Source organism: Lethenteron reissneri, chromosome 15 (genome assembly GCF_015708825.2).
Source record: "Lethenteron reissneri isolate LAM-NWPU_2019-01 chromosome 15, ASM1570882v1, whole genome shotgun sequence".
Classification (NCBI taxonomy): domain Eukaryota; kingdom Metazoa; phylum Chordata; class Hyperoartia; order Petromyzontiformes; family Petromyzontidae; genus Lethenteron; species Lethenteron reissneri.
This window is the reverse complement of record NC_083793.1, coordinates 10,985,821-11,012,083: the sequence shown is the minus strand read 5'-3', so window position 1 is coordinate 11,012,083 and position 26,263 is coordinate 10,985,821. Positions and strand designations below refer to the sequence as shown.

The window sequence follows — 26,263 nt, the reverse complement described above, 5'->3', positions numbered from 1 at the left end:
TGTTCGCAAGGGTTTTTACGGATTTTAGGATGGTGACAGTGTGATCTCAGATAGGGGATCGGGACTTGAGTCAGCAGCGAGGAATATTGTGGAGGTCTTGGTTGATGGGTAGGTGGTTGTCAAAAAATTACAACGATACGTAGCAAAATGGACAATGTGTTATTGTGGTTCTTATATCGTACGATGCATTATCGTACTGCCGTACATTGGCAGCCACAGTGGTTACCGGAACAACTTGTGCGATTGTGTACATATGTAGCATAGGCAGCCTACAATGATGCAACGAGGTTAGGGGTGGGGAGATGGAGGCTGGGAGGTGATATTTCAGATGTTTTACATTTTTGTTCTATTCATCAAGTGTTATCACCAACGTGCTGCAGGTGTCCGGTGACCAAGAATCCATTTCTCTCGTAGACGAGTGTAACCGTTTGTGTGCACGTGCGTGTTCAAGCGGGGTGTGTGTACGCGTGATAATAACCCTCCTATTGGTGGGAATCCTTCCCCTGACACCCCTACAGTATGATACTGGAGTTTGTGAGCGTGTGTATGTGGTAGTTCAGTGTGTGCGGCAGTGTGTGTGCGGTGTGAGTGGCGATTTGTATGTGATGTGTATGCGGTGAGTGTGGTGTGTGCGTGGTGAGTGTGGTGTGAGTGTGATGAGTGTGATGTCCACGTGGTATCTGGTGTGAGTGCGGTGAGTGCAATGTGTGTGTGTTGTGAGTGCGGTGTGTGCAGTATGAGTGCGGCATGTGTGTGGGGTGTATGCGGTGTGAGTCTGGTGAGTGCGATGTGTCTGTGTGGTGTGAGTGCGGTGTGAGTGCGGCATGTGTGTGGTGTGTATGCGGTGAGTGTGGTGTGTTTCTTCGGTGTCAGCGCGGTACCCGATGCGTGATCTCAGCCTGCGCTCTCTCCAACGCCCGGCGCAGTCGCTCCTCCTGGTGCTGCTTCTGCTGCCGGGCCTTCTCCTCCCGCATACTGCAACCACATACCACCAACAACAACAACAACAGCCACCATTCACCACTAAGTAGCGATGACGTCACCACGGCACTTGTGCCAGGCCAGGTGAACTTTGAGGCTACGTTAAGTATTGAAAGCTCACTGAAAGGAGGCCACGGGACAGATACAGGTGCTATGGGTTGACTGACTGAGATGACTAGTAGATGCACCAACTCCACATCACCAGATACAACCACATAACATTACAATCACATAACACCATGTACAACCACACACCACTCCATATGATCACACGCCACCATGTGTGATCATACACACTGTCGTACACGATCACAAATAACGTAATTGAACCGATAATTGAGAGCGTGAGCGATTACATTAATAATCAGATGGCCTGGTGCTACGTACGTAGCATGCATCGGCAGCCGGAAGGGAAAGGAGGAGGAGGAAGAGAGGAAGGGCACCGCGGTGGGGGATGTTAACTACCTCGCCTGGTGTGCAGGAGGTCGTGGGTTCGATCTCTACCCTGACGCCTGCTGTATATTTGGAGTTTGCATGTTCTCCCCGTGATCGTCTGGATTTTTCTCCGGCTCTCCGGTTTTTCCTTCAATACTTAGAAAGGTGCGTTTAGAGTATTTGGCTGCGGTAAATTTCTGCATGATGAGCCATCTCGTTAAGCTATAATTTGTGGCCAGGTCACTTCTAAATAAGACCTACATAGCTCAGTGGGGCCTTACCTGGTAAAACAGTAACAGTAGGAGTAGAGTCTCACCGCAAGCGTCGCTCCTTGTGCTTGGCGCGCTCGGCACTGTGCACCCGCTCCGGGGGCATCCCCTCCAGCTCCACCAGCAGCTCCTCGAGGCGGTTCTCCACGCTCGTGAGCATCTGCAGTGTTCCCAGATTCCCCTCGCTGGTGCCCACACATGCCCGGTACACGGCGCACACCTTGGCGCTGAGTGCCTCTAGCATTTGCTCCTGCGGCGGTCGAAGCGGAGGGCGCGAGCAGAGAGGACGACAATGCGTGGATTGCGGGGCGCGCGGACGGAGGGCAGCACATACGGACACGAGGACACCATAAAGAGAAGGAAGCAAGGAGACACCGTAACACACGGAGACCAGGACGCTTAAACACTGGGATTCATGGAGACCAGGACGCTTAGACACCAAAGATGCACAGCAGTCAGGAAACAAAGAGGTCGGGACACTTAGACACAATAACATACAGAGACTTGGTCACTTCGACACACAAACATATAAAGACCAAGACACTTTGACACCAGGACAAATGGAGACCAGGACACACAGACGCCAGGAAACTTCGACACAAGAACATACAGAGACCAAAACACTTAGAAAAAAGGAACATGTACACGGAGACAGGGACACACAGATACTAGGAGACATGGCGACCATCACACAGGGCCACGGGAGTAGTTGGCGATGGTGGGGGTGCGAGGAGAGTGAGTTGGGTGGGATAGGATGCGTGGTGACGGTGAGCGAGGGCTTGGACCAGCGGTCGGGGCTTCCCACCTGCTCTTCCTGGCGGAGCTCGCCGAGCGAGAACACGTTGGCCTGGAGCTCCAGGTCGGACGCCCTCTCCTCCTCGTGAGTGATGGCGGCACGCAGCTCCTGCACTTGGACATCGAGGGCCTCTGTCTCTTTGTTCCTGTAACGTCGAGCGTGACCACACAAAGACAAACATCCCCCGTATAGCCTTAGCAGACTGTTGGGGCAAGCGCTGTTAGCGAGCACCTATGAAGGCCGCACCTCTGATTATCATGGTTGGCTACGTACAGGGCGAAAGAAGTTCTACATACATAAAAGCCCGACACGGTACACGAGGGGGTGGGTCGCCAACACCATGCCTGGCCGCATTTGTCTTACAAGTGGTGATGATTTCCACATAGCATCAGACACTCATTTGAGGCTGAGTCAGCCTAGGAGAGACCCAGGACTGATTCACAGTACTGTGTGATCATACGTAGTGGTGTGTAGTTGTACGTGGTGTTGGATGATTGTAGTGTTGTGTGGTTGTATGTAGTGGTGTGGGATTGTATTTTGTGGTGTGTGGTCCTATGGTGGTGTGTGGTTGCACTGGTGTTGGTCGTGAGCGGGAATCGAACTTGGGATGTGAAGGATGTGATCCCTGACATGCAATACCTCGGCATCTACAAACTAAGCTGTGTCTGCGGCAGTAGTTACATTGGGGAAACTAAGCGACATGTCTCGGACCGTGTTCGTGAACATAAGGCAGATCTGAAACACGGTAGGACCAATACCACGGCCGTGGCTGATCATTGTTTTAATGCGGTGGGCTCACATGAAATTGATTTCTCTAAGATGAAGGTACTTTGCAAACCCACTGGCTATCAACAAAGATTCGTTCATGAAGCCATCTATAAAACAAGACGCAGACACAATTCCAACCGAGAAGATGGGTACAAATTGAGCAATCATTGGAAGGACATTATCAACCAGTTTAAGTTATAACTGGCGATGTTACATGCTAATTTATCACATTAACATCACTAGCCCCGGCCACTTCTTTATAACCCTTGAGCTACACCCATTTCAAACCTTTTAAAACAGTCTGCCTCAGAAGCAGACCATGCTTTCCCACCTGATGACGGACGCTTGTGTTGCGTCCGAAACGTCGTGATTTATTTTATTTTATACCTACGTGACAAAAGAACCAAAGAGCATGGCTATGATGTTCCGATCCTAGCACTTTCTGATGTTAGTTGTTCATTAACAGGTGCACACTAACACAGCTACTTCGCGCGCCACTTTAGAGGTTGTTGCTCTGCAATCTCCCATTAACATGTTAATCTCTCCCATTAACATGTTAATCTCTCACATTAACATGTTAATCTCTCACATGAACATAGCCACCTCAGCACACGCGCCATGGAGGCTGCTCACCGATTTTACATTAACATGCTAATTTTCACCTGGCAGCCCTTTGATTGGTGGAAAACCAACCACGGTCGTGGTTGCTGCCAACCACTTACATTAACATTAGCTGCTGACATTTGGGTTACACCCATTTCAAACCTTTATAAACAGTTTACCTTTAGAAGCTAACCCCCTTTTCCTGATGATGACTGCTCATGTTGCGATCGAAACGTCGTAGTTTTTTGTTATTTTCTTTTAACCTATCTACGTGACTTCACCGAAAGACCCAAAGAATATCAAACCTCGTCAATATTTGAACAGGTCTTGGGCCTTTCAAGGTCAAGTCAACCTGAAACAAGTACCTGGTGAAGTGTAAACAATGGCCACACCACTTACTTGTGCATCGTTCCAGCCTCAGTAGGTGCAAACTAATTTAACTTGTCCCAGCAGTCTATGTAAGCTATATGGGGGATATTTGTCGGTGCTTTGTGCAGAAGTTTGCATATTTTCTTGCGTGAATTCAGCTCCTATCCGAGTGGCCACGTTCTCATTCTCGACCATGATGCAGAACATGAGTGGCATGTGTTATGCGATCCCGTCCTGGACCTCCCCTGGGTCAACTCAGCCTTAAACGAGTACTCGGTACTGTATGCAAGCATCTGAACTCACAGTCGCTGGTTCGTGCTGGCGATGTTCTGGCGTGCTTCCTCCAGGGACTGCTCCATGTCCTGGGAGTTCTGGATCAGGGAGAGGTTCTGCTCCTCCAACTCCGTGAACAGGTCCAGCAGCTCCTGGGGGCTGCTGAGCGGCAGCTCAAACTCCTGGGTGAGCAACGGCATCCACATTTAGATATATTTTTCACCACCAGGTAAGGCCCCTCTGAGCTATTTAGTTATTTTTCATAAAGCGACCTGGCCACTAATGATAGCACAATGAAGTGGCTTATCACGTGGACATTTCTAGCAGCCAAATGCTTTAAAACACGCTTCTAAATGTGGAGCGAAAAACCGGAGGACCTGGAGAAAAATCCACACGACCACGGGCAGAACATGCAATCTCCAAATATACAGCAGGTGTCAGGGTCGGGATCGAACCCACAACCTCCTGTATACCAGGCAAGGGAGTTAACATCTCGCCAGGCCGCAAAATGGCCCGGCGAGCGGAGGAGCAATCCAGCTCATGACGATTCTCCAAGACTGAATTGGACGATAAAGGTAAATGAGCAGCCCTGAAATTGCCTACTCATGCCACTGCTGGTGGCAGGGCCTCCACTAGAGGGACATTTAGATAGCCCCTTCTAAAGGGTATTTGGCCTACTCTTCAACCACACAATACCTGTGGTGTAGCCATTTATAATGGTGGGAGGACAGAGGTGTGGGGTGTTTTCAACAGCTGCACCGCAAGAGTGAACCGGTAACCTCAAGAAAAGTAAATTGCTCACCATTACACCGTGCCAGCATCCATGATTAGTATGGAAGTGAAACAATGGCACGTGCATTCAGGGGAGGCTAAACTGGGGCATATGGAGAGATGACAGCCCTACGCACTTTTACATAGCAACACCCAATCACGAGCCCCTTCCACACAATGACGGGGTTGGCAGTTTCTGATTCGCTCATAGGCCCTGCCCACTCCTCTGATAGCCCCGCCCACTGCACATGTAGCCCCACTCACTCCCTGCCCACTCGTCAGGAAGTCCCGCCTACTACTCAGGTAGCACCGCCCACTACCTGGGTAGCCCTTCCCACTAACTCAAGTAGCCCCACCCACTACTCAGAGAGCCCGACCCACTCCACAGGTAAACCTGCCCACTACTCCGGTAGCCCCATTCACTGCTCAGGTAGCGCCATCCACCACTCAGGTAGCTCCACCGTTTGCCTGTATCATGAGTCGAGCATGAGGCCAGAACATTTCAGGCCAGAACATTTCAGGAAAATACTTTTAACACCAGGACTGTTCTGGCCAAACCGGAACACTCAGTACCTTTAACCTGCAGAGAACTAATCGGTGATCAGTTTAGTGGACTAATAAATAAACGAACCATTTAACTTGTCGGATATCTATTCAGTGATCTGTTCAGTGAACGACTGAGTGAAATGATCAGTGTGAGTGGTGATCTAACCATTGACTTTGCAAGTGATGCAGACGCCTCACTCACCCCCTCACTGTCGTCAGAGTTGTCCTGGGATGCGTTGGAGCTGCCTCCGTCTCCTTTGCTGTTCTCTGGCTCTGCAGGAATTGCACGCACAATCACCCCCGTGATGCAATCACCAGCGATCATACACACACATCATTGTAGTGCACCCACAATGGTAAATGTTGAATTGGCCATAGTGGTGCACCATCACCACTGCGATTTAGAGCAGGTGGCCAGGAGTTGGCACGACAGAAGTTGGGTTTGTGAACCCCCGTCTGGTGGTGGCGGGTAGGTTGGCCGCCTGAGAGCTGTGCCTCTCTCCTGACCTCCACTTGGGTGGACGTGGCTGTATATTGGTGATGTTGCTGCTGTCCGACACAAACCTTCCCCAAGTATCCCCTCTGCCTCTTTGTTTTACGGGCTTTTACACCACCTAATTTGTTTTCATTGCTCCCCATAGCTTGACTGAACTGACACACACTTCCCCCTGACCCTTGCCTGACCATTCCTCTGCGTTCTTGCTCCCCATGCCTCCTTTCTTGGTTTGTCGCCGGGGCTGCCCTGGAATGGAATGTGTCAGTGCTACCTTGGCTGTCTCTGAGAATGATTGGTGAATCACCCCGGACCCCACCTCCCTGAGGATGTGAATGTTGTTGCTTCAACACACCGGTGGGCTAAAGCAGTGAACTATTTGTCTTTGTCAACGTGACACATTTTTTACTGATTGGCCGTGTCGGGTGGTGGAGGGTTACGACACATTTATAAATAAACGCGATCTAAACCCAAAAATCGTTGATTATATTGAAATGTGGTTGTATTTAGATGCTATATAATTGAAATTAGGGCTGTTGTTATTGTCTGTGCAAACTCTTCAGCATTATCCCCACAAACATTCTGGATTTTAAACTGGAACTCCGATTTCCTCCCACGTGAATCCCAACTCTCTTAAAAACGAAATTGGCAAAACATTACAATGTAGCACAACCCTCCAGCAGAACAATCTTTAGAATCCGCTGGGCTTTCCTGCGAACACGAATGCTGAAATAGTGAGAGGCACACACGTGCAGGTCATAGAACAGGGGGGCTTAGCGTGAGAGCTCAGGATGGGCGGCAGTCCTATTTGCCGTGTCTCACTGCATGGGGAGGTTCCCTCCGTTTCCACTGCTCCCTCCCCGGGTGCTGCGATCGCTCGTGCCGCCCGCTTGCGCTCGCGCCGCCGCTGGTGCCACTCCGGTGGCGCCAGCCCCTCCAGGAAGCGCTTATACAATCGGTACTCCTGCAGCAGATCCTCCTGCCGTGCGATCTCACTGAACAATGCAGCACGAAGCGCGAATCAGCCACGCGCCCGCACAGGAGCACACACACCTCAGCCATCGCTCTCTGCAAAGAGGCACCTGCAGTGATATAAGTGACTGAGTTTGTTCAAATTAGAAACAGTACTGGCAATTTGGAAATATTCCCCTCCAGTACCCAATTTGTGTGGCTCTGATGCTGGCAGTGATGAATTATTATCATTGCAGGCCATATCTAAGTGATAGTCTCGAAGCGATAGGTAATGGCCTAATATTCTCACCGAGTAATTTTGATGCCGCTGGTTGGTTGGAGTAGGTGGCACGTGATGAGCAGCCAGCCATGACGAGAGGTATACTTGATGTAGTGTGCCATGTGCGGAAATATTTTCCGATTTCACTGACACGGAGACACCCGGCTGAAATTAAGCTCTTGGTAAGACTCAAGAGACCATGGGCCACGTAACAAAAACGAAGTTGTGGGCTGTGTGAAATGAAGCCACAGGCCATATGAAATGATGGTGCGGGCCGTGTTAAATGAAGCCGTGGGCCATGGGAAACGAGGCCACAGAGCCGTACGTTGCCCACCCCTGGCCGAATATGATGTCGCTGCCAAGCGGCCTGCAGAGCGGAACACAGGCCTCACCTCTTGGCGGACACGATCTGGGCCGTCAGCTTCTTAATCTCAGCCACCTGCTCCATCCGCGCCTTCATCTCCATCTCCGCTCTGGAGCACGGCGCGCCAACGAGCACGCACACAAACCACGTGGCACATCAGCCACCCCGACGTGGGACTTGTTGAGTCACGCTGGGCAATGCTGCAGGTGAGTCTAGCAGGTAACGTGGTGGAAATGTGGTATTGGTCAGGCACTGGTGTGGAGATTGTGCAATGATGGTTCTTGCGCAGTGTGGTACTGGTGAAATAATGGTGCGGTGCTGGTGTGGTAGTTGTGTGCTGATGGTGTGGTACTGGTGCAGCGTTGGTGTGATAATGGTGTGATAATACTGTGGCAATGGTGTGATGATGTTGTAGTAATCGTGTGGTGATTGTGTCTTGATTTGCATTGCAATGCTGCCATAGTATTACCATGGAAATGGTGTGGTGCCGGTGCGTTGTCGGGCCTGCGTCGGTTCTGCGCCAATGCTGCGCCGGTACGGTACCAGTATGGTGCCAGTCAGTGTCGGTGTGGTATCAGCACGGTGCCGCGTCAGTACGGTGCCGGTAAAGTCCCAGTGTGGTACCAGTACGGTGCCAGTACGGTACTGGTGCCAATGCGGTACCAGTGCGGTACCGGTGCGGTACCGGGTGCTGCGCAAGTGCAGTGCCGATGCGGTGCGAACGCTCACACCCTGATGGCCTCCACGGCGCTGCGATCGTTCTGCTTGAGGAACTCATCGAACATGGCCGCGTCGTCCTCCAGAAAGCGCTCCGCTTGCTCGAGCGCTCGCTCCTCGCGCGCTCCCTGCTGCTCCAGGGCGCGCATCTCCTCGCGCTTCACGCTCAGGCCGTACTGTGCATGGCACGCACAGCATGCGCAGGACGATTCAGCGAGATTTATTAATTAAAATCGATTTTCGCATTCAGGGTACAGACATTGAATCGTGTATTTACTGGAGGAATCCGATGAGCTATAAAGCTCTTTTGCGTAGGATTTCAATGCATGTGTGCACATACGTACATCTTGTTGGGTTCAGGAATAGTCGGAATAGTACCAGAAAACGGGCCGGAGCGAGACAGTCTCGTTTGTGTGTGTGAGCGAGAAGTCTAGCAGCGGCACGTTGGCCATTGAACCCCGTTACCTGCACAAGGAACATCTCTCGCTTGCGGGAGACAAATTCAGAGAGCCCCTCTTTCTCCACCTGGCGGTCTGTACGAACACACACGATTACACCAGTCACAACACAATCCCAACTCACAAAGTTAACTTACAACACAAAGATCCCCATATAACCTTTAATAGACTGATGGGGCAAGTGCCATAAGTACTAACTATCACCACGCCTGGCTGCCTTAGTCTCCCCAATGCTGATGTTCACTCACTGCACCATGTGCTCATTTAAGGCTGGGTCGACCTAGAGGAGACCCAAGACTGGTTCGGATATCGCTCGCCGGCTCATGACAGCCATGGCTGGGATGTGAACTCAGTTTGCTGGGTCCGTAGTGCAGTGCGCTAACCCCTTCGCCACCTCTACCCACATACACACATGCTGCCAGCGATAACATGGGAGGTTGCTGCGACACACAGAGTGTGACCTTGCTGTCCCCAGGTCACACTGCATGTTGTCAAAACACACGAGGCGTGACTTGTGTTGTATATGTTGGTTATCAAAATTTGTTATGTTGTATGCGTGCGTGGGTGAAATTATTATGTTGTATATGTGGGTTATGAATATTCAGTGAAAATAATAATAATTAAATGAAATTTGGCCAAATGTGTAATTATCCGGAAATATGTTAATTTATGTAATTATGCACATTTTAATTATGCCAATTCGAGAGGTAATCGTATTAATTATGCGAGTGGGTGTAATTATGATAATGCAAGTCGTTATGATAACCAGACCCCGCCTCGGTGATGAGGGTGGGTTATCGATCGGAATAAGGCAATTAATCGTATGCAGTTATGCAGGTGTGGTGTAAGTATGCAAGATTAACTTAGATTAACTCGGCATCGTTGTCTAGGTTCGTCTCATTCTCGCTTTAACATTCCCAGAGTGTGTATTCGTGGTTATATTTTAGGTCCCCGGTTCACCCCGTTATCGCTTTAACATTTACTGAGTATGTATTAGTGTGTTTATTAAGGTCACCAAGTTCAGATCTCAACGCAGAAGCAGATCTTATGCATAGATTTCAGGAAAGAATCACACAACCACTTCTGTATTGATCAATTTATTACTAATTCAACCTTAACTATGATATAGTATGCGAACTCTCAATCCCGGAACGTCAACACGGCATCAATACAGTATCATCAACGATTGTCTGATTTCACCTTGACAACGGCACATGGATCCCGCATAACGCGATGGTTGTTAGTGAGAGAGAGAGTCGTTAAAATATGCAAATACTATGCTAAGAAAACCTTAACGTTAATGAATGATTATACTCAATATTGTTCACGCAGTACCGCACTCCTTATTGATCATACGCAACCCTTATCACGTTGTTAGCACCTTGGGTCACGGGACAGTTGAATATTCTGTAGAGGATGCGAGTACGTGCGGCGATTATGACTGATACTTGAAAGATTATACGGCGATAAAAAAAACACAATCAAAAACAGTTATTATTCTTAAAGGCACCAATCTCAACAGATACATCGGCAGGTTATCTGACAACAGAACGGCTCGGAGTAAGGGCCTGCGACGGTGCTCCTTTTCCGAAGATCGTTATCTTATACCAAGTTTACTAATTGGGGACCAGATCACCTGATAAGGATCCGGTGGGCCACCACTCCCCACGTGAGCGTGGCTCGGCGGAAGGAGGTGCCAAGAATCAGTTCGTATTGATGGATCTGTTGGGAATTTATGCGATTAAGAGTACAGCCCACTAAATATTAAAGATAAAAATTACGAATACTTTTATAAACGACGGATGGCCATCACTCGGTCTCGTTGTGATGCCTTCCCAGCCACAGATGGCTTATGGGTTCGAGTGTGTTTGAGTGGTAAGAGTTGTCTTGAATAGTCAGTGTTCGGAGTCGATTCTTTATGTCAAACAGACGCCTGGTGGTCGTGTGGTGAGGGGGCGGTGCGCGTCATACGTATCAGTCGCTCCCCTGTCACCGTGGTGAACTGGTTCGGATGCCCGTTGATACGCTGTCGCAGTTCGGAACCCGGTCGGTAGGTGGCGCCCACAACTCGCTCGCAGCGTGCAGTGTTGTCGTCGACCAGGGTGTGCACGGAGCCTCGTCGCCAAACCGCGACCCTCACCACTCCGGCGGCAGCAGAGACCTCCGACTCGGCAAACGTTGACCCACGCAGGCCGAGTTGAGCTGTCAAGCGGGTCTTGCCCGCCTGCAGAGGAGATGGGGAGCCGCTTGAGTCGAGCCCCGAGAGCCGGCTTTGGTAAGCCGATCGAACTCGGCTGAGTCCCAGACGAGCTGAAGATGAGTCGAGCCGACCCGCTGGTCGCAGCTCGCTCCTGAGCCGACCCTCCCGGTCGAGCTCGCTCCTGGGTCGACCCGCTGGTCGCCCTCGCTCCTGAGTCGACCCGCTGGTCGCACTCGCTCCTGAGTCGACCCGCTGGTCGCACTCGCTCCTGAGTCGACCCGCTGGTCGCACTCCCCACGTGAGCCGACCCGCTGGTCGCACTAGTTTCCAATGCTCAGGAACCTTTCCTTTATGCCGAAAAATCCCCCTGGATCCCGCCCACAAGGCGGGGCTTCTTTCGATTTTTGCTGTGTCAGGATCTGTCCGTAGGCAGGTGTGTCCATGTGTGTGTCCGTACGTCCGTATGTCCTTGTGTGCATCACTCACGGTATATTCCGTTGTCACACTCCCTCCATAAAACCCACGAGCAAACAATCAGATGTTACAAATTGCCTCGAAGTCGTCTCTCTGTCTGGGTGCAATATTATCTCTTGTCTGGCCTTCTTCATGAACCCAAAACACAGACGTTACAAATCGTCTCATAGGCGTCTTTGTTCGTGTTGCACAACCTGGAGGGAGGGGCAACACTCTCTCCGACCCGGCGCACAAAGAAATGGTTAAAAAGTTTTAAGTTAACATTTGTCCCTTACTATTTCACAGTTATGATTCTGTATGTAACCCAAGGTCTGTCGTTTCCCATCGTGGTGCTTGACTCAAGTGGAGGTGTTTCCCCGAGCGTATACACACTCCTATCCCGCGCTGCGGGGATACAAAGACGGCCGGGATCTCCCTTTCTCTCCGACCCTGGGTTTAACATCGTTTTTTTTTTATTATGTATTTATATTCGACCTGGTGGTGATTCATCCCGTTATCCTGGCTTTTCCATAAGTTTTACTTTTGTCTTTTCATGCATATGCTTATTACTATTAATTTATTTCCGATATCTTAGGTTAAGGGGTAAGTTTCTTGATCCTAGGAATTCGTATTCCTTGGTGTCTGCATGGTTATATAAGCGGAATATAGTTTACGGTGAATAGCGTTAACATTGATGTTATGTACGATATTATGTATTGTGATGTCTTTAACTTAACTTGTTTGTCAGGGCTTTACTGACGCGAAGTTGCATTCCATAGCCCCGCAGTCTTTGCCCCACCTTATCTCTGCTCGCCGTGGTTGTTGCTGTCCAGCTGACGCCGTTAACTCAAGGCCTCATTAATTTCCGTCACTCCTTGTATGTGAGGGCGGTTGAACCTTGGAGTCAGTTCTGGTTTTTGTCTGCCTGCTTCTTCTTGTGTCCCCTGACCCCGGGAGTTATTATTTCTACTTTTATGGCCTGTCGAAGCCCGACTCGCTGTTGCTGGGCTGGTGTCGTTCCCGGCTTTTTGCTTACGTTTGCAGTTCGCCGTGCTCTTAATTTCCTTCCCTCCCTCTTCAACCTTATATCGACTATTCGCTCCTGTCTGGGTGCGATTCAATTCTGACTTAGGAAGGTTCTGATTGTCATATGCTTCGGGTCGAGTTGTATAGAAAGTATTAAAGTATGGAAATAACATTTCATATTGACTTAATGATGGTGATGGTTCAGTAGGCGTAACCTGTGGCCTGGTTTAATTGGAGTGGGTGTGAATATCAATAACTTTAGCCTACCCTGTTGTTAAATTCCGACTTTAACGTTACTTTAATAGCAATACAGAATAATTGAGCTTTTTGTCTTAACTAGGCGAACGCGAACTTCTGGTGACCCCCGCAGCCTTGTTGTTCAGCTGGGTCTGCCTCCTTGAGAGATATACACCACTCTTATTCTCGTCTCACTGTGGCCATCCAACCTTCTGCTCTGGGAGTGTTATTCTTAATTTCAGGTCAAAGGCCCCCTCACGTTCAGACGTGCAGGGTTGTTTAAATCAGCTCCCTCCCCTGTGCACGTGTTCCAACTAGCTCGGAATCCCTAAACACACAATCAGTGATGATTCCTGGCTTTCTGTGGTTGTGATTTAGACAAAGGCGCCTCTGCTTTCTTCCATTGCCTTTGAGTCGACACTGCCCTATTATTTGCCCATGTGCTGAGGTCATAGAATTCGTTTTGACTTCAGTAATATTAACATTCAGTATTGGATTAGCAAATGGGCAATGGTTCATTGATGTAGCTCGCAGCCTGGTCTCCAATTTGAGCGAGCGCGAGGATCGATACTTTAGCCTACTCTGTTGTTGAATTTCGAATTTTGACGTTACTTTAAAACCATGCAGGATGGTTGGGCTTTTTGCCTTAACTATGTCTGGCTGACACTCCCACTGTCTCTGCCGCCTGCACGGGTGACATGTGCCCGTTCATCAGGCCTTATCTTTCCTTGAAGCAAGGTTGCAAATTCTGCCATCCTAGCCCTCCTCCAGTTCATTACTTAACAACACCTGGTGTTTTGCAGTTTGCTGCGCTTTGGTGTGTTTCATTCATTAAAAAAACAAGTAAAAAGAGAATATATAAAAATATCATCAAATATTATTAATCTCAATTTTGGAAGAAGGGTTAGTATACAACATTCCGCCCTTTTAAAAATGACCAGTGGTCAAATGGCCACGGGTTATTTTTAAAAAAAAATATGTATACCCTTCTTCCATCATGAACCATCGATTGTCCTCAAGTTTTGCTGCTATTCCTTACAACGCGTGCGTACGTGTCACAACTTAACATGGTTATATGTGACAAGAGAGAGGATAAAAGAAAAAGGAAGAAAAAAAAATTCTAAAGGAAGGTAAAACGATAAGGGAGGGAATAATTATTCTATTGACTACGTGTTATAGGAGATATCGTTAAAAAGATAATTTCTACGGTTATTCTTGGGTGGCATCATCAGGCCTTGGCTCTATCCCTGTTCCTGGGCTTGAATGGTAGGTGGCTTGTGCCTGCGATTAGTCTTTTAAGTTCGGCATTCATTTTGGCCACATGGTATGTTAAGGTTAGAATAGCCAGGACTAGTATGATCATCCCTGTTGCCCCTGTGATTCCCATCCCCATCTGTTGATTTCGCTGATATCCAGCCTCTTCGGTCGCCCAAGTAAGATCTGTTATGTTAATCTCTGATTCGCTGAGGGATAATTTCACCATATGGAATTCTTTACTGTTCAACAAGTTGGACAGAGTGCTGCTTATCTCAAACTTGTGGCCTCGGAATGTGTCTACTATTTCTACCTCCGCTTGGTGTAGGCTTTTGTCTAGGTTATATAATACCTTGTCCCCTATGCGTACGAATGTTCCTCTTGGTATTGTGACCAGTGCGACGTGGCTTGGAATCGGAACTTCCATGGTTCGTATTTGGTTATCGGATGCCATTTGGACAGCGATGTGTACCCCGACCAACTCTGCATACTGGTTTGACTTTGGTCCCAGCTGAAATCCCTCTTGAATCCCTGTGAGTGGGCCAGTTTCCCAAATGACTCCTGACCCCGCGTGAAGCTTGTTCTCCTTCATCTTGGAGCATCCATCGATGTATACCACTGGTAGGTCGGCACATGTCTCCTTCCTGAAGGGCAGGTACCTGTTGTCCTCCGGAGGTATCTTTTCGTCCTCTGTTTCTATGCTGTCAAAGGTACAATCATGTAAATCGGCAAGACCTTGGGCCATTGGACTTTTCTTGTTTTTTGCGTATTTCACTGTGATTGGTAGGCCTTGGAGTGTCAGTGCCCAGCTGGCTATTCGGCTGCTGGTTACGCGGCCCTCTCGAATCTTCTTACTGTTGAGGTATGCCAAGGATTCATGATTCGTTTCCAGGATGATCTTCTCTCCGTTCAACAAGTTCCGAAAATGTTGTATGGCCCAGATGTTTCCAAATATCGCCTTCTCACACTCGGAGAACTTCATCTCCACTCCCCGGAGGGCTTTGCTGGCATAGGCAATAACTCGTTTCTCTGCTTCCTGTCTCTGGTACAGTACCGAGCTGATACTATGATCTGAGTATGCGGTCTCCAGGTAGTATTCTTTCCCTTTCTCTGGGTATGCTAGGCAGGATGCCTCTGTGATCTGTCGTTTTAATTCTTTTTCTGCGGCTTCCTGTTCCTGTCCCCACTCCCATGGTTCGTCTTTTTGCAGTAGTTTGACTAAGGGTCGAACGATTCCTGCGTAGTCGTCCACGAACTGTCGAAGGTAGTTGCAAATCCCTAAGAAGCTCCGAAGGGTCGTGACTGTGGTGGGCGATTTGAGTGCGAGGAGGGCTTCAAGTCTTTTGGTTTGGGGTAACATTCCCTCAGTGCCGACCTGGAGCCCGAGGTAGTCCACCCTTTTGCGTGCCCACTGTCCTTTTTGTATTGAAATCTTTGCGCCTGCTTCCTTTAACTGCTCGAGGGTATGCTGGAGGCTCTCGAGGTGTTCTTCCCATGAGGAGTCCTTGACCAGTATATCGTCGACATAGACGATGGTACCTCGCTCTTTTGCGTCGTCCATTGCCTTGTGTAGGAATATGTTAAAGTCCGCAGGTGAATTTGAGTATCCAAATGGACATCGGTTCCAAGTATACTGTATTCCATTGAATGCAAATGCCAACTTGTATTGATCCGCTTCTTTCACGGGCATGGTCCAGAAGCCATTTGATAGATCCATGGTGGTGAGAATTTTTGCGCCTTTTATTTGGTTGAGATTCTGGTCGATTTCTGCCATTGGCCATCGAGATAGGGGAACCGTTTTGTTGAGTTGCCTATAGTCGATGGTGAGTCGCCACTTGCCTGTGGGTTTCAATACAGGCCAAATCGGTGAGTTGTAGGTTGAGTTGCATTCTCGAATTATATTCTTCTTGAGTAGGTTCTCCAAGGTTTCTTGGATTGATTCGTAGGCAGCCAGTGGAATCTTGTATTGTTTCACATATACCGCTGGCGCTCCTTCCAGTGTGGGAATAGATACCACGTGTAGGCCGGTTTTGCCGCAATCATAGGGGTCTTCTGAGAACAGGAAGTGGTATTTGTGGAGCAGTTGACGAAGCTCATTTCGTTGAGTGTCGTTCTCGAGGGCGTCTGCTGCTTCAATTTGTTGTTCGATTTGTTCTTCTATTATGGAGACTCCTTGTCCTGGGTCTGGGTCCAAGGCCTTCGTGGTTTCGGGCGGCTCGGTTGAAAGTTCCTTTTGCGTTACTATCGGTTGAGTTGCCTTGGCTTCATCCGAGGGTAATACGCTCTTGCCCTTGTGTTCTCCTTCATCAGTTTGCAGTTCGTCGGTTTGGCCTCCAGGGGGCGGTATATACTCCATGAGGGGACGGTCATTTGGTGATACTGACTCTAAGTCGGCTTCCTTTCGGTCTTCTCTCAGTCTGTTAGTCATTAGCTGAGTGATTCGAATTCCTGCTGGGAGCTCGTCTTCGTTCCTGATTGTCGTTGATAGGTCGTCGAGCTCTTGTGTTATCACTTGGATTCCCGTGGAGTCTCTCATAACGTCTTCATCTTCTGAGTCCCTTTGTTGCTCCGGCATTGACTGTGCCCAAATTTGTCGGGATTCAAGGTTCATAATGGGTTTCAGGCGATTCAGTAGTTCTATCCCAATGATCAGCTCTTTTCCGGGGTTCCGTACGACATATAGGGGATGGTTCATGTTGATTTTGTTGAACGTCAACTTCGTCATAACTTTGCCCAATGGTCGCATGTGGGTCCCTTCACATCCTGAGTAGGTAAGTTTACTTGGCATCATTTGTAGTGTTTCATTCTTCCTCTGGAGGGCAGTCTGGAGTTCGTCAAATAATTCTCTGGATATCATGGATATTTCTGCTCCAGTATCACAAAGGCCCTGGCTGGTCAGGGTGTCTTGCAGTATTACTTCCACGTGGACTCGTCCGACTGGTCCTACGGGAATCAATTCCCCCAGATGGTACCCTTTTCCCTCTGGTACCACTTCGGTGATTGCTTCGAGGCTTCTTGTCTTCCCTACGTTCACTTGGGCTACCTTTGCGCTGGGTGTGTCCTCCTCCTGTGTGGGTATAGTTGGTATTCTTCCCTTCGCTACTTGCATGGGAGTCTTCATACTCCCTAGGAACTCTTTTTCCATCCTAATGTGGTGAGCATATCGATTCCTGTTAGCTAACGGTGGTCTATGCTCTATTGCTAGTGGAGGCGGCAGTGGGGGACGATATGGTAACTGGTTTGGTGGGCGTCGGCCTCCGCGGGGTAGGTATGGCCCGTCACTCGCTCTTCCTCCTCCATAATTCCAGCCTCCGCCCTCTTCTGCATTCCATGGTGGTGGCGGCTGTGGGTGCCAGGTTCCTCTGGCCTCGTTCCTCCCCCCACGTGGAACGTTATTCAGCGTGTTGTGGACGGGTGTTGATTCTATTGGGTTAGGCGCCCTCTCCTGGGGGAATTCATGTCCACCCCGTGTGGCGCTAATATTATTCCTTGGAGATTCGCTTCCCTCCAGATCGAGGCATTCTTTATCTCTGGTGACGATGTGGGTTTTGGCTATGCCAGTGGTTTTCCGTCCATTCACCCAGGCCGTGTGGGCCTTGCTTTCAATCTGGCGTAGGGAGGCAGTCTCGGGGTCCAACATCATTCCTACTATTCTCACTATTTCAGGTCTCAATGATTGGAAGAACATCACTTTTAAGACTGTCTTATCTCCCTGGGCATTGTCCACGTCCCCTGCGTAATATGCTTTCTTAAGGCGTAGGAGATAATCTCGTGGGTCTTCGTCTACACGCTGGGTCATCAACTTTGCCGCGTTCAATCCTTCGGATAGTGTGGAGTATTCCCCAAATCTCTTAACTACTGCTCGGCTCAATTGTTTAAAGTCACTCTTCACCCTATTTGGCAGGGAGGCTACCCATGGTCTGGCGGGTTCATGGAGGCTCCTTGATAATAAACATGCCTTTTCTGCTGATTTACCCAGACCCCGGATCTTAGCCTCCTGTTCTACTGTAGCTATGTGAGTGTGTATATCCCTGTTCTTGTTATGTGGATCGAAATAGGGAATTCTCACGAGTGCTTTGTCCATTAGTTTTAGTGTCTTACTGTTAAAAGTGGGTTGTTCGTCATCAGTGGTGTCGGTTCCTGAGGAGTGCTCCCTTGAGCTACCCTTGTCTCCACTATCACTGTTGTCATGTGTCCCGTGTCTGTGTCGTGATCTCCCTCTGTCCGAGGATTCGTATCTGTCCCGTTGCTTGTGTCTCTTGTTTTCCTTATGTGGGTCTTGTGATTCGTGCTTGTGGGTTGGTGTGCGTGATCTCCTTGAGCGGTGTCTATGTGGTGAGTGTTTTTGTCCTTGACCTTCATGCTGCCTACTACGTGTGTGGTGCCTGCTAGGTGAGGTGTTGTATTTATGTTTGTCTCGTGCTTCATGGTTATCGGGATTCCTGTCTCTGTCATCTGTGGTGCGGGTGGTTTTGCGTGGGTGATTTTTACATGTCATGCGTCCCTCTGGTGAGCTCTCTCTGTTACCCATGTCGTGTTGGTCATCGTCAGAGGAGTCAGTGTCAGATGAGCCGTCACCATCACGGTGGCTCTGCTTAACATAACTTTTGTAGTGCCTTTTGCACCTGTTACGTGGGTCAACTTGGCTCGGTGATTTCTGCTTATCCCATGGCTCATGCTTGTGTGATGTGCGTCTCTCTGGTGAGCTCCTGTTACCCGTGTCGTGTTGGTCGTGTTTGTGCGAGGTGCGTTTCTCTGGTGAGCTGTCTTTGTCATCTGCATCATGTCGGCCATACTTGCGTAGCGTGCGTCTGCCTGGTGTGCTGTTTATGTCATGTTTCCCGTCTTGCACCAGCTCCGCCCTTTTCCGCTCTATCATTACAGTGTATCCTGATGACTTAGGGTTAATTATTTGTCTCTCTCTAACGTTGGGGTGGTCGGCCTCATGTTTTCCCGTTTGTATTATTATTTCCTCTTCTCTCTCCTCGATTTGCGAGGGTGTTACTTTATCAAAATTGCTTTGCATAGTAGCCATACTCATTGTGAGATCTGGCCCTGGGCTACGTCCACGTGGCTCGGAGTGTGGTAAATTGTTACTCCCGTATGTGTTCTGTATATCAACGTCTGGGTGTTTCACTGGTGCATTTAGTGCGGATTCTTTCTCTCTCACGAGGGCGTGCAGACGCTCTACCTGCACCATTAAGGACAGTTTCTCTTGTCTCTCCCTTTCAAATTTTTCCTCATTCCATAATCTTTCTCTGTCTGTCTGTGCGAGGAGATACGAGTCTACCCTCGCTATTTCTGCAATTTTTACGTCACGTTTGGCTTTGCCACATTTCATCACGTCCTTAAGTAGTTTCCTTCTATGGGCCTTAACATCTTCTGTATGGCTCCCCTCCCATATATCTCTCTGCTCCGTCTGCTGGCTAGCAGTCCGTCCAGTACGTTTTAACACAAATTCCCGATATTGTTTTTCCATAGATTCCATCTCCTCCTCAGAGGTCCACTCTGTATCAGTGTTATGCGTTGGTGTGTCAAACTCAGAATGTTGTGGATCCTGTGCCATCTCTATTATGTAGTGTGGTTAATAGACTTAAGAGTGTATCTTAATTCTAACATCTCATGTGCGTCGTGAGTTACTCTAGAATTCCCCTTCAGAGCACATATAAACAATTGTATCACAGGATGTGTCAGTTCAACTCGAGCAAATAATCTCAGCCCAGCTGTCTTTGTTATACTCTGCTACTCTGGTATTTCCCTTCAGAGCGCGTTTTGTTTGTATACCCCCGTTTACAATCACAAGGCAACGTTAGTTCACAACACTTTGATTAACACAACAGTGATTCGTTCCTGAATTCATGCATAAACCGTCTGCGAGAGATCCCGGACGACGCCACCCATTATGTTGTATATGTTGGTTATCAAAATTTGTTATGTTGTATGCGTGCGTGGGTGAAATTATTATGTTGTATATGTGGGTTATGAATATTCAGTGAAAATAATAATAATTAAATGAAATTTGGCCAAATGTGTAATTATCCGGAAATATGTTAATTTATGTAATTATGCACATTTTAATTATGCCAATTCGAGAGGTAATCGTATTAATTATGCGAGTGGGTGTAATTATGATAATGCAAGTCGTTATGATAACCAGACCTCGCCTCGGTGATGAGGGTGGGTTATCGATCGGAATAAGGCAATTAATCGTATGCAGTTATGCAGGTGTGGTGTAAGTATGCAAGATTAACTTAGATTAACTCGGCATCGTTGTCTAGGTTCGTCTCATTCTCGCTTTAACATTCCCAGAGTGTGTATTCGTGGTTATATTTTAGGTCCCCGGTTCAACCCGTTATCGCTTTAACATTTACTGAGTATGTATTAGTGTGTTTATTAAGGTCACCAAGTTCAGATCTCAACGCAGAAGCAGATCTTATGCATAGATTTCAGGAAAGAATCACACAACCACTTCTGTATTGATCAATTTATTACTAATTCAACCTTAACTATGATATAGTATGCGAACTCTCAATCCCGGAACGTCAACACGGCATCAATACAGTATCATCAACGATTGTCTGATTTCACCTTGACAACGGCACATGGATCCCGCATAACGTGATGGTTGTTAGTGAGAGAGAGAGTCGTTAAAATATGCAAATACTATGCTAAGAAAACCTTAACGTTAATGAATGATTATACTCAATATTGTTCACGCAGTACCGCACTCCTTATTGATCATACGCAACCCTTATCACGTTGTTAGCACCTTGGGTCACGGGACAGTTGAATATTCTGTAGAGGATGCGAGTACGTGCGGCGATTATGACTGATACTTGAAAGATTATACGGCGATAAAAAAAACACAATCAAAAACAGTTATTATTCTTAAAGGCACCAATCTCAACAGATACATCGGCAGGTTATCTGACAACAGAACGGCTCGGAGTAAGGGCCTGCGACGGTGCTCCTTTTCCGAAGATCGTTATCTTATACCAAGTTTACTAATTGGGGACCAGATCACCTGATAAGGATCCGGTGGGCCACCACTCCCCACGTGAGCGTGGCTCGGCGGAAGGAGGTGCCAAGAATCAGTTCGTATTGATGGATCTGTTGGGAATTTATGCGATTAAGAGTACAGCCCACTAAATATTAAAGATAAAAATTACGAATACTTTTATAAACGACGGATGGCCATCACTCGGTCTCGTTGTGATGCCTTCCCAGCCACAGATGGCTTATGGGTTCGAGTGTGTTTGAGTGGTAAGAGTTGTCTTGAATAGTCAGTGTTCGGAGTCGATTCTTTATGTCAAACAGACGCCTGGTGGTCGTGTGGTGAGGGGGCGGTGCGCGTCATACGTATCAGTCGCTCCCCTGTCACCGTGGTGAACTGGTTCGGATGCCCGTTGATACGCTGTCGCAGTTCGGAACCCGGTCGGTAGGTGGCGCCCACAACTCGCTCGCAGCGTGCAGTGTTGTCGTCGACCAGGGTGTGCACGGAGCCTCGTCGCCAAACCGCGACCCTCACCACTCCGGCGGCAGCAGAGACCTCCGACTCGGCAAACGTTGACCCACGCAGGCCGAGTTGAGCTGTCAAGCGGGTCTTGCCCGCCTGCAGAGGAGATGGGGAGCCGCTTGAGTCGAGCCCCGAGAGCCGGCTTTGGTAAGCCGATCGAACTCGGCTGAGTCCCAGACGAGCTGAAGATGAGTCGAGCCGACCCGCTGGTCGCAGCTCGCTCCTGAGCCGACCCTCCCGGTCGAGCTCGCTCCTGGGTCGACCCGCTGGTCGCCCTCGCTCCTGAGTCGACCCGCTGGTCGCACTCGCTCCTGAGTCGACCCGCTGGTCGCACTCGCTCCTGAGTCGACCCGCTGGTCGCACTCCCCACGTGAGCCGACCCGCTGGTCGCACTAGTTTCCAATGCTCAGGAACCTTTCCTTTATGCCGAAAAATCCCCCTGGATCCCGCCCACAAGGCGGGGCTTCTTTCGATTTTTGCTGTGTCAGGATCTGTCCGTAGGCAGGTGTGTCCATGTGTGTGTCCGTACGTCCGTATGTCCTTGTGTGCATCACTCACGGTATATTCCGTTGTCACACTCCCTCCATAAAACCCACGAGCAAACAATCAGATGTTACAAATTGCCTCGAAGTCGTCTCTCTGTCTGGGTGCAATATTATCTCTTGTCTGGCCTTCTTCATGAACCCAAAACACAGACGTTACAAATCGTCTCATAGGCGTCTTTGTTCGTGTTGCACAACCTGGAGGGAGGGGCAACACTCTCTCCGACCCGGCGCACAAAGAAATGGTTAAAAAGTTTTAAGTTAACATTTGTCCCTTACTATTTCACAGTTATGATTCTGTATGTAACCCAAGGTCTGTCGTTTCCCATCGTGGTGCTTGACTCAAGTGGAGGTGTTTCCCCGAGCGTATACACACTCCTATCCCGCGCTGCGGGGATACAAAGACGGCCGGGATCTCCCTTTCTCTCCGACCCTGGGTTTAACATCGTTTTTTTTTTATTATGTATTTATATTCGACCTGGTGGTGATTCATCCCGTTATCCTGGCTTTTCCATAAGTTTTACTTTTGTCTTTTCATGCATATGCTTATTACTATTAATTTATTTCCGATATCTTAGGTTAAGGGGTAAGTTTCTTGATCCTAGGAATTCGTATTCCTTGGTGTCTGCATGGTTATATAAGCGGAATATAGTTTACGGTGAATAGCGTTAACATTGATGTTATGTACGATATTATGTATTGTGATGTCTTTAACTTAACTTGTTTGTCAGGGCTTTACTGACGCGAAGTTGCATTCCATAGCCCCGCAGTCTTTGCCCCACCTTATCTCTGCTCGCCGTGGTTGTTGCTGTCCAGCTGACGCCGTTAACTCAAGGCCTCATTAATTTCCGTCACTCCTTGTATGTGAGGGCGGTTGAACCTTGGAGTCAGTTCTGGTTTTTGTCTGCCTGCTTCTTCTTGTGTCCCCTGACCCCGGGAGTTATTATTTCTACTTTTATGGCCTGTCGAAGCCCGACTCGCTGTTGCTGGGCTGGTGTCGTTCCCGGCTTTTTGCTTACGTTTGCAGTTCGCCGTGCTCTTAATTTCCTTCCCTCCCTCTTCAACCTTATATCGACTATTCGCTCCTGTCTGGGTGCGATTCAATTCTGACTTAGGAAGGTTCTGATTGTCATATGCTTCGGGTCGAGTTGTATAGAAAGTATTAAAGTATGGAAATAACATTTCATATTGACTTAATGATGGTGATGGTTCAGTAGGCGTAACCTGTGGCCTGGTTTAATTGGAGTGGGTGTGAATATCAATAACTTTAGCCTACCCTGTTGTTAAATTCCGACTTTAACGTTACTTTAATAGCAATACAGAATAATTGAGCTTTTTGTCTTAACTAGGCGAACGCGAACTTCTGGTGACCCCCGCAGCCTTGTTGTTCAGCTGGGTCTGCCTCCTTGAGAGATATACACCACTCTTATTCTCGTCTCACTGTGGCCATCCAACCTTCTGCTCTGGGAGTGTTATTCTTAATTTCAGGTCAAAGGCCCCCTCACGTTCAGACGTGCAGGGTTGTTTAAATCAGCTCCCTCCCCTGTGCACGTGTTCCAACTAGCTCGGAATCCCTAAACACACAATCAGTGATGATTCCTGGCTTTCTGTGGTTGTGATTTAGACAAAGGCGCCTCTGCTTTCTTCCATTGCCTTTGAGTCGACACTGCCCTATTATTTGCCCATGTGCTGAGGTCATAGAATTCGTTTTGACTTCAGTAATATTAACATTCAGTATTGGATTAGCAAATGGGCAATGGTTCATTGATGTAGCTCGCAGCCTGGTCTCCAATTTGAGCGAGCGCGAGGATCGATACTTTAGCCTACTCTGTTGTTGAATTTCGAATTTTGACGTTACTTTAAAACCATGCAGGATGGTTGGGCTTTTTGCCTTAACTATGTCTGGCTGACACTCCCACTGTCTCTGCCGCCTGCACGGGTGACATGTGCCCGTTCATCAGGCCTTATCTTTCCTTGAAGCAAGGTTGCAAATTCTGCCATCCTAGCCCTCCTCCAGTTCATTACTTAACAACACCTGGTGTTTTGCAGTTTGCTGCGCTTTGGTGTGTTTCATTCATTAAAAAAACAAGTAAAAAGAGAATATATAAAAATATCATCAAATATTATTAATCTCAATTTTGGAAGAAGGGTTAGTATACAACATTCCGCCCTTTTAAAAATGACCAGTGGTCAAATGGCCACGGGTTATTTTTAAAAAAAAATATGTATACCCTTCTTCCATCATGAACCATCGATTGTCCTCAAGTTTTGCTGCTATTCCTTACAACGCGTGCGTACGTGTCACAACTTAACATGGTTATATGTGACAAGAGAGAGGATAAAAGAAAAAGGAAGAAAAAAAAATTCTAAAGGAAGGTAAAACGATAAGGGAGGGAATAATTATTCTATTGACTACGTGTTATAGGAGATATCGTTAAAAAGATAATTTCTACGGTTATTCTTGGGTGGCATCATCAGGCCTTGGCTCTATCCCTGTTCCTGGGCTTGAATGGTAGGTGGCTTGTGCCTGCGATTAGTCTTTTAAGTTCGGCATTCATTTTGGCCACATGGTATGTTAAGGTTAGAATAGCCAGGACTAGTATGATCATCCCTGTTGCCCCTGTGATTCCCATCCCCATCTGTTGATTTCGCTGATATCCAGCCTCTTCGGTCGCCCAAGTAAGATCTGTTATGTTAATCTCTGATTCGCTGAGGGATAATTTCACCATATGGAATTCTTTACTGTTCAACAAGTTGGACAGAGTGCTGCTTATCTCAAACTTGTGGCCTCGGAATGTGTCTACTATTTCTACCTCCGCTTGGTGTAGGCTTTTGTCTAGGTTATATAATACCTTGTCCCCTATGCGTACGAATGTTCCTCTTGGTATTGTGACCAGTGCGACGTGGCTTGGAATCGGAACTTCCATGGTTCGTATTTGGTTATCGGATGCCATTTGGACAGCGATGTGTACCCCGACCAACTCTGCATACTGGTTTGACTTTGGTCCCAGCTGAAATCCCTCTTGAATCCCTGTGAGTGGGCCAGTTTCCCAAATGACTCCTGACCCCGCGTGAAGCTTGTTCTCCTTCATCTTGGAGCATCCATCGATGTATACCACTGGTAGGTCGGCACATGTCTCCTTCCTGAAGGGCAGGTACCTGTTGTCCTCCGGAGGTATCTTTTCGTCCTCTGTTTCTATGCTGTCAAAGGTACAATCATGTAAATCGGCAAGACCTTGGGCCATTGGACTTTTCTTGTTTTTTGCGTATTTCACTGTGATTGGTAGGCCTTGGAGTGTCAGTGCCCAGCTGGCTATTCGGCTGCTGGTTACGCGGCCCTCTCGAATCTTCTTACTGTTGAGGTATGCCAAGGATTCATGATTCGTTTCCAGGATGATCTTCTCTCCGTTCAACAAGTTCCGAAAATGTTGTATGGCCCAGATGTTTCCAAATATCGCCTTCTCACACTCGGAGAACTTCATCTCCACTCCCCGGAGGGCTTTGCTGGCATAGGCAATAACTCGTTTCTCTGCTTCCTGTCTCTGGTACAGTACCGAGCTGATACTATGATCTGAGTATGCGGTCTCCAGGTAGTATTCTTTCCCTTTCTCTGGGTATGCTAGGCAGGATGCCTCTGTGATCTGTCGTTTTAATTCTTTTTCTGCGGCTTCCTGTTCCTGTCCCCACTCCCATGGTTCGTCTTTTTGCAGTAGTTTGACTAAGGGTCGAACGATTCCTGCGTAGTCGTCCACGAACTGTCGAAGGTAGTTGCAAATCCCTAAGAAGCTCCGAAGGGTCGTGACTGTGGTGGGCGATTTGAGTGCGAGGAGGGCTTCAAGTCTTTTGGTTTGGGGTAACATTCCCTCAGTGCCGACCTGGAGCCCGAGGTAGTCCACCCTTTTGCGTGCCCACTGTCCTTTTTGTATTGAAATCTTTGCGCCTGCTTCCTTTAACTGCTCGA

General features: G+C 48.3%; 1 protein-coding gene across 3 annotated transcripts in view; it reads right to left on the bottom strand.

Annotated features, from left to right (window-relative positions):
- LOC133342709 (cilia- and flagella-associated protein 100-like) overlaps window positions 1–26,263 on the bottom strand; it is a 44,288-nt gene that overhangs the window by 2,732 nt on the left and 15,293 nt on the right. For all 3 annotated transcript variants that reach the window (XM_061552042.1, XM_061552041.1, XM_061552043.1), the window contains exons 4-12: window positions 9,082–9,149; window positions 8,629–8,792; window positions 7,928–8,008; window positions 7,127–7,299; window positions 6,014–6,084; window positions 4,525–4,676; window positions 2,491–2,626; window positions 1,733–1,935; window positions 882–975 (exon numbers count right to left, since the gene is read on the bottom strand). In XM_061552042.1, coding sequence (XP_061408026.1) covers window positions 882–975; window positions 1,733–1,935; window positions 2,491–2,626; window positions 4,525–4,676; window positions 6,014–6,084; window positions 7,127–7,299; window positions 7,928–8,008; window positions 8,629–8,792; window positions 9,082–9,149 — 1,142 coding nt within the window. The remainder of the gene's footprint in view (window positions 1–881; window positions 976–1,732; window positions 1,936–2,490; window positions 2,627–4,524; window positions 4,677–6,013; window positions 6,085–7,126; window positions 7,300–7,927; window positions 8,009–8,628; window positions 8,793–9,081; window positions 9,150–26,263) is intronic.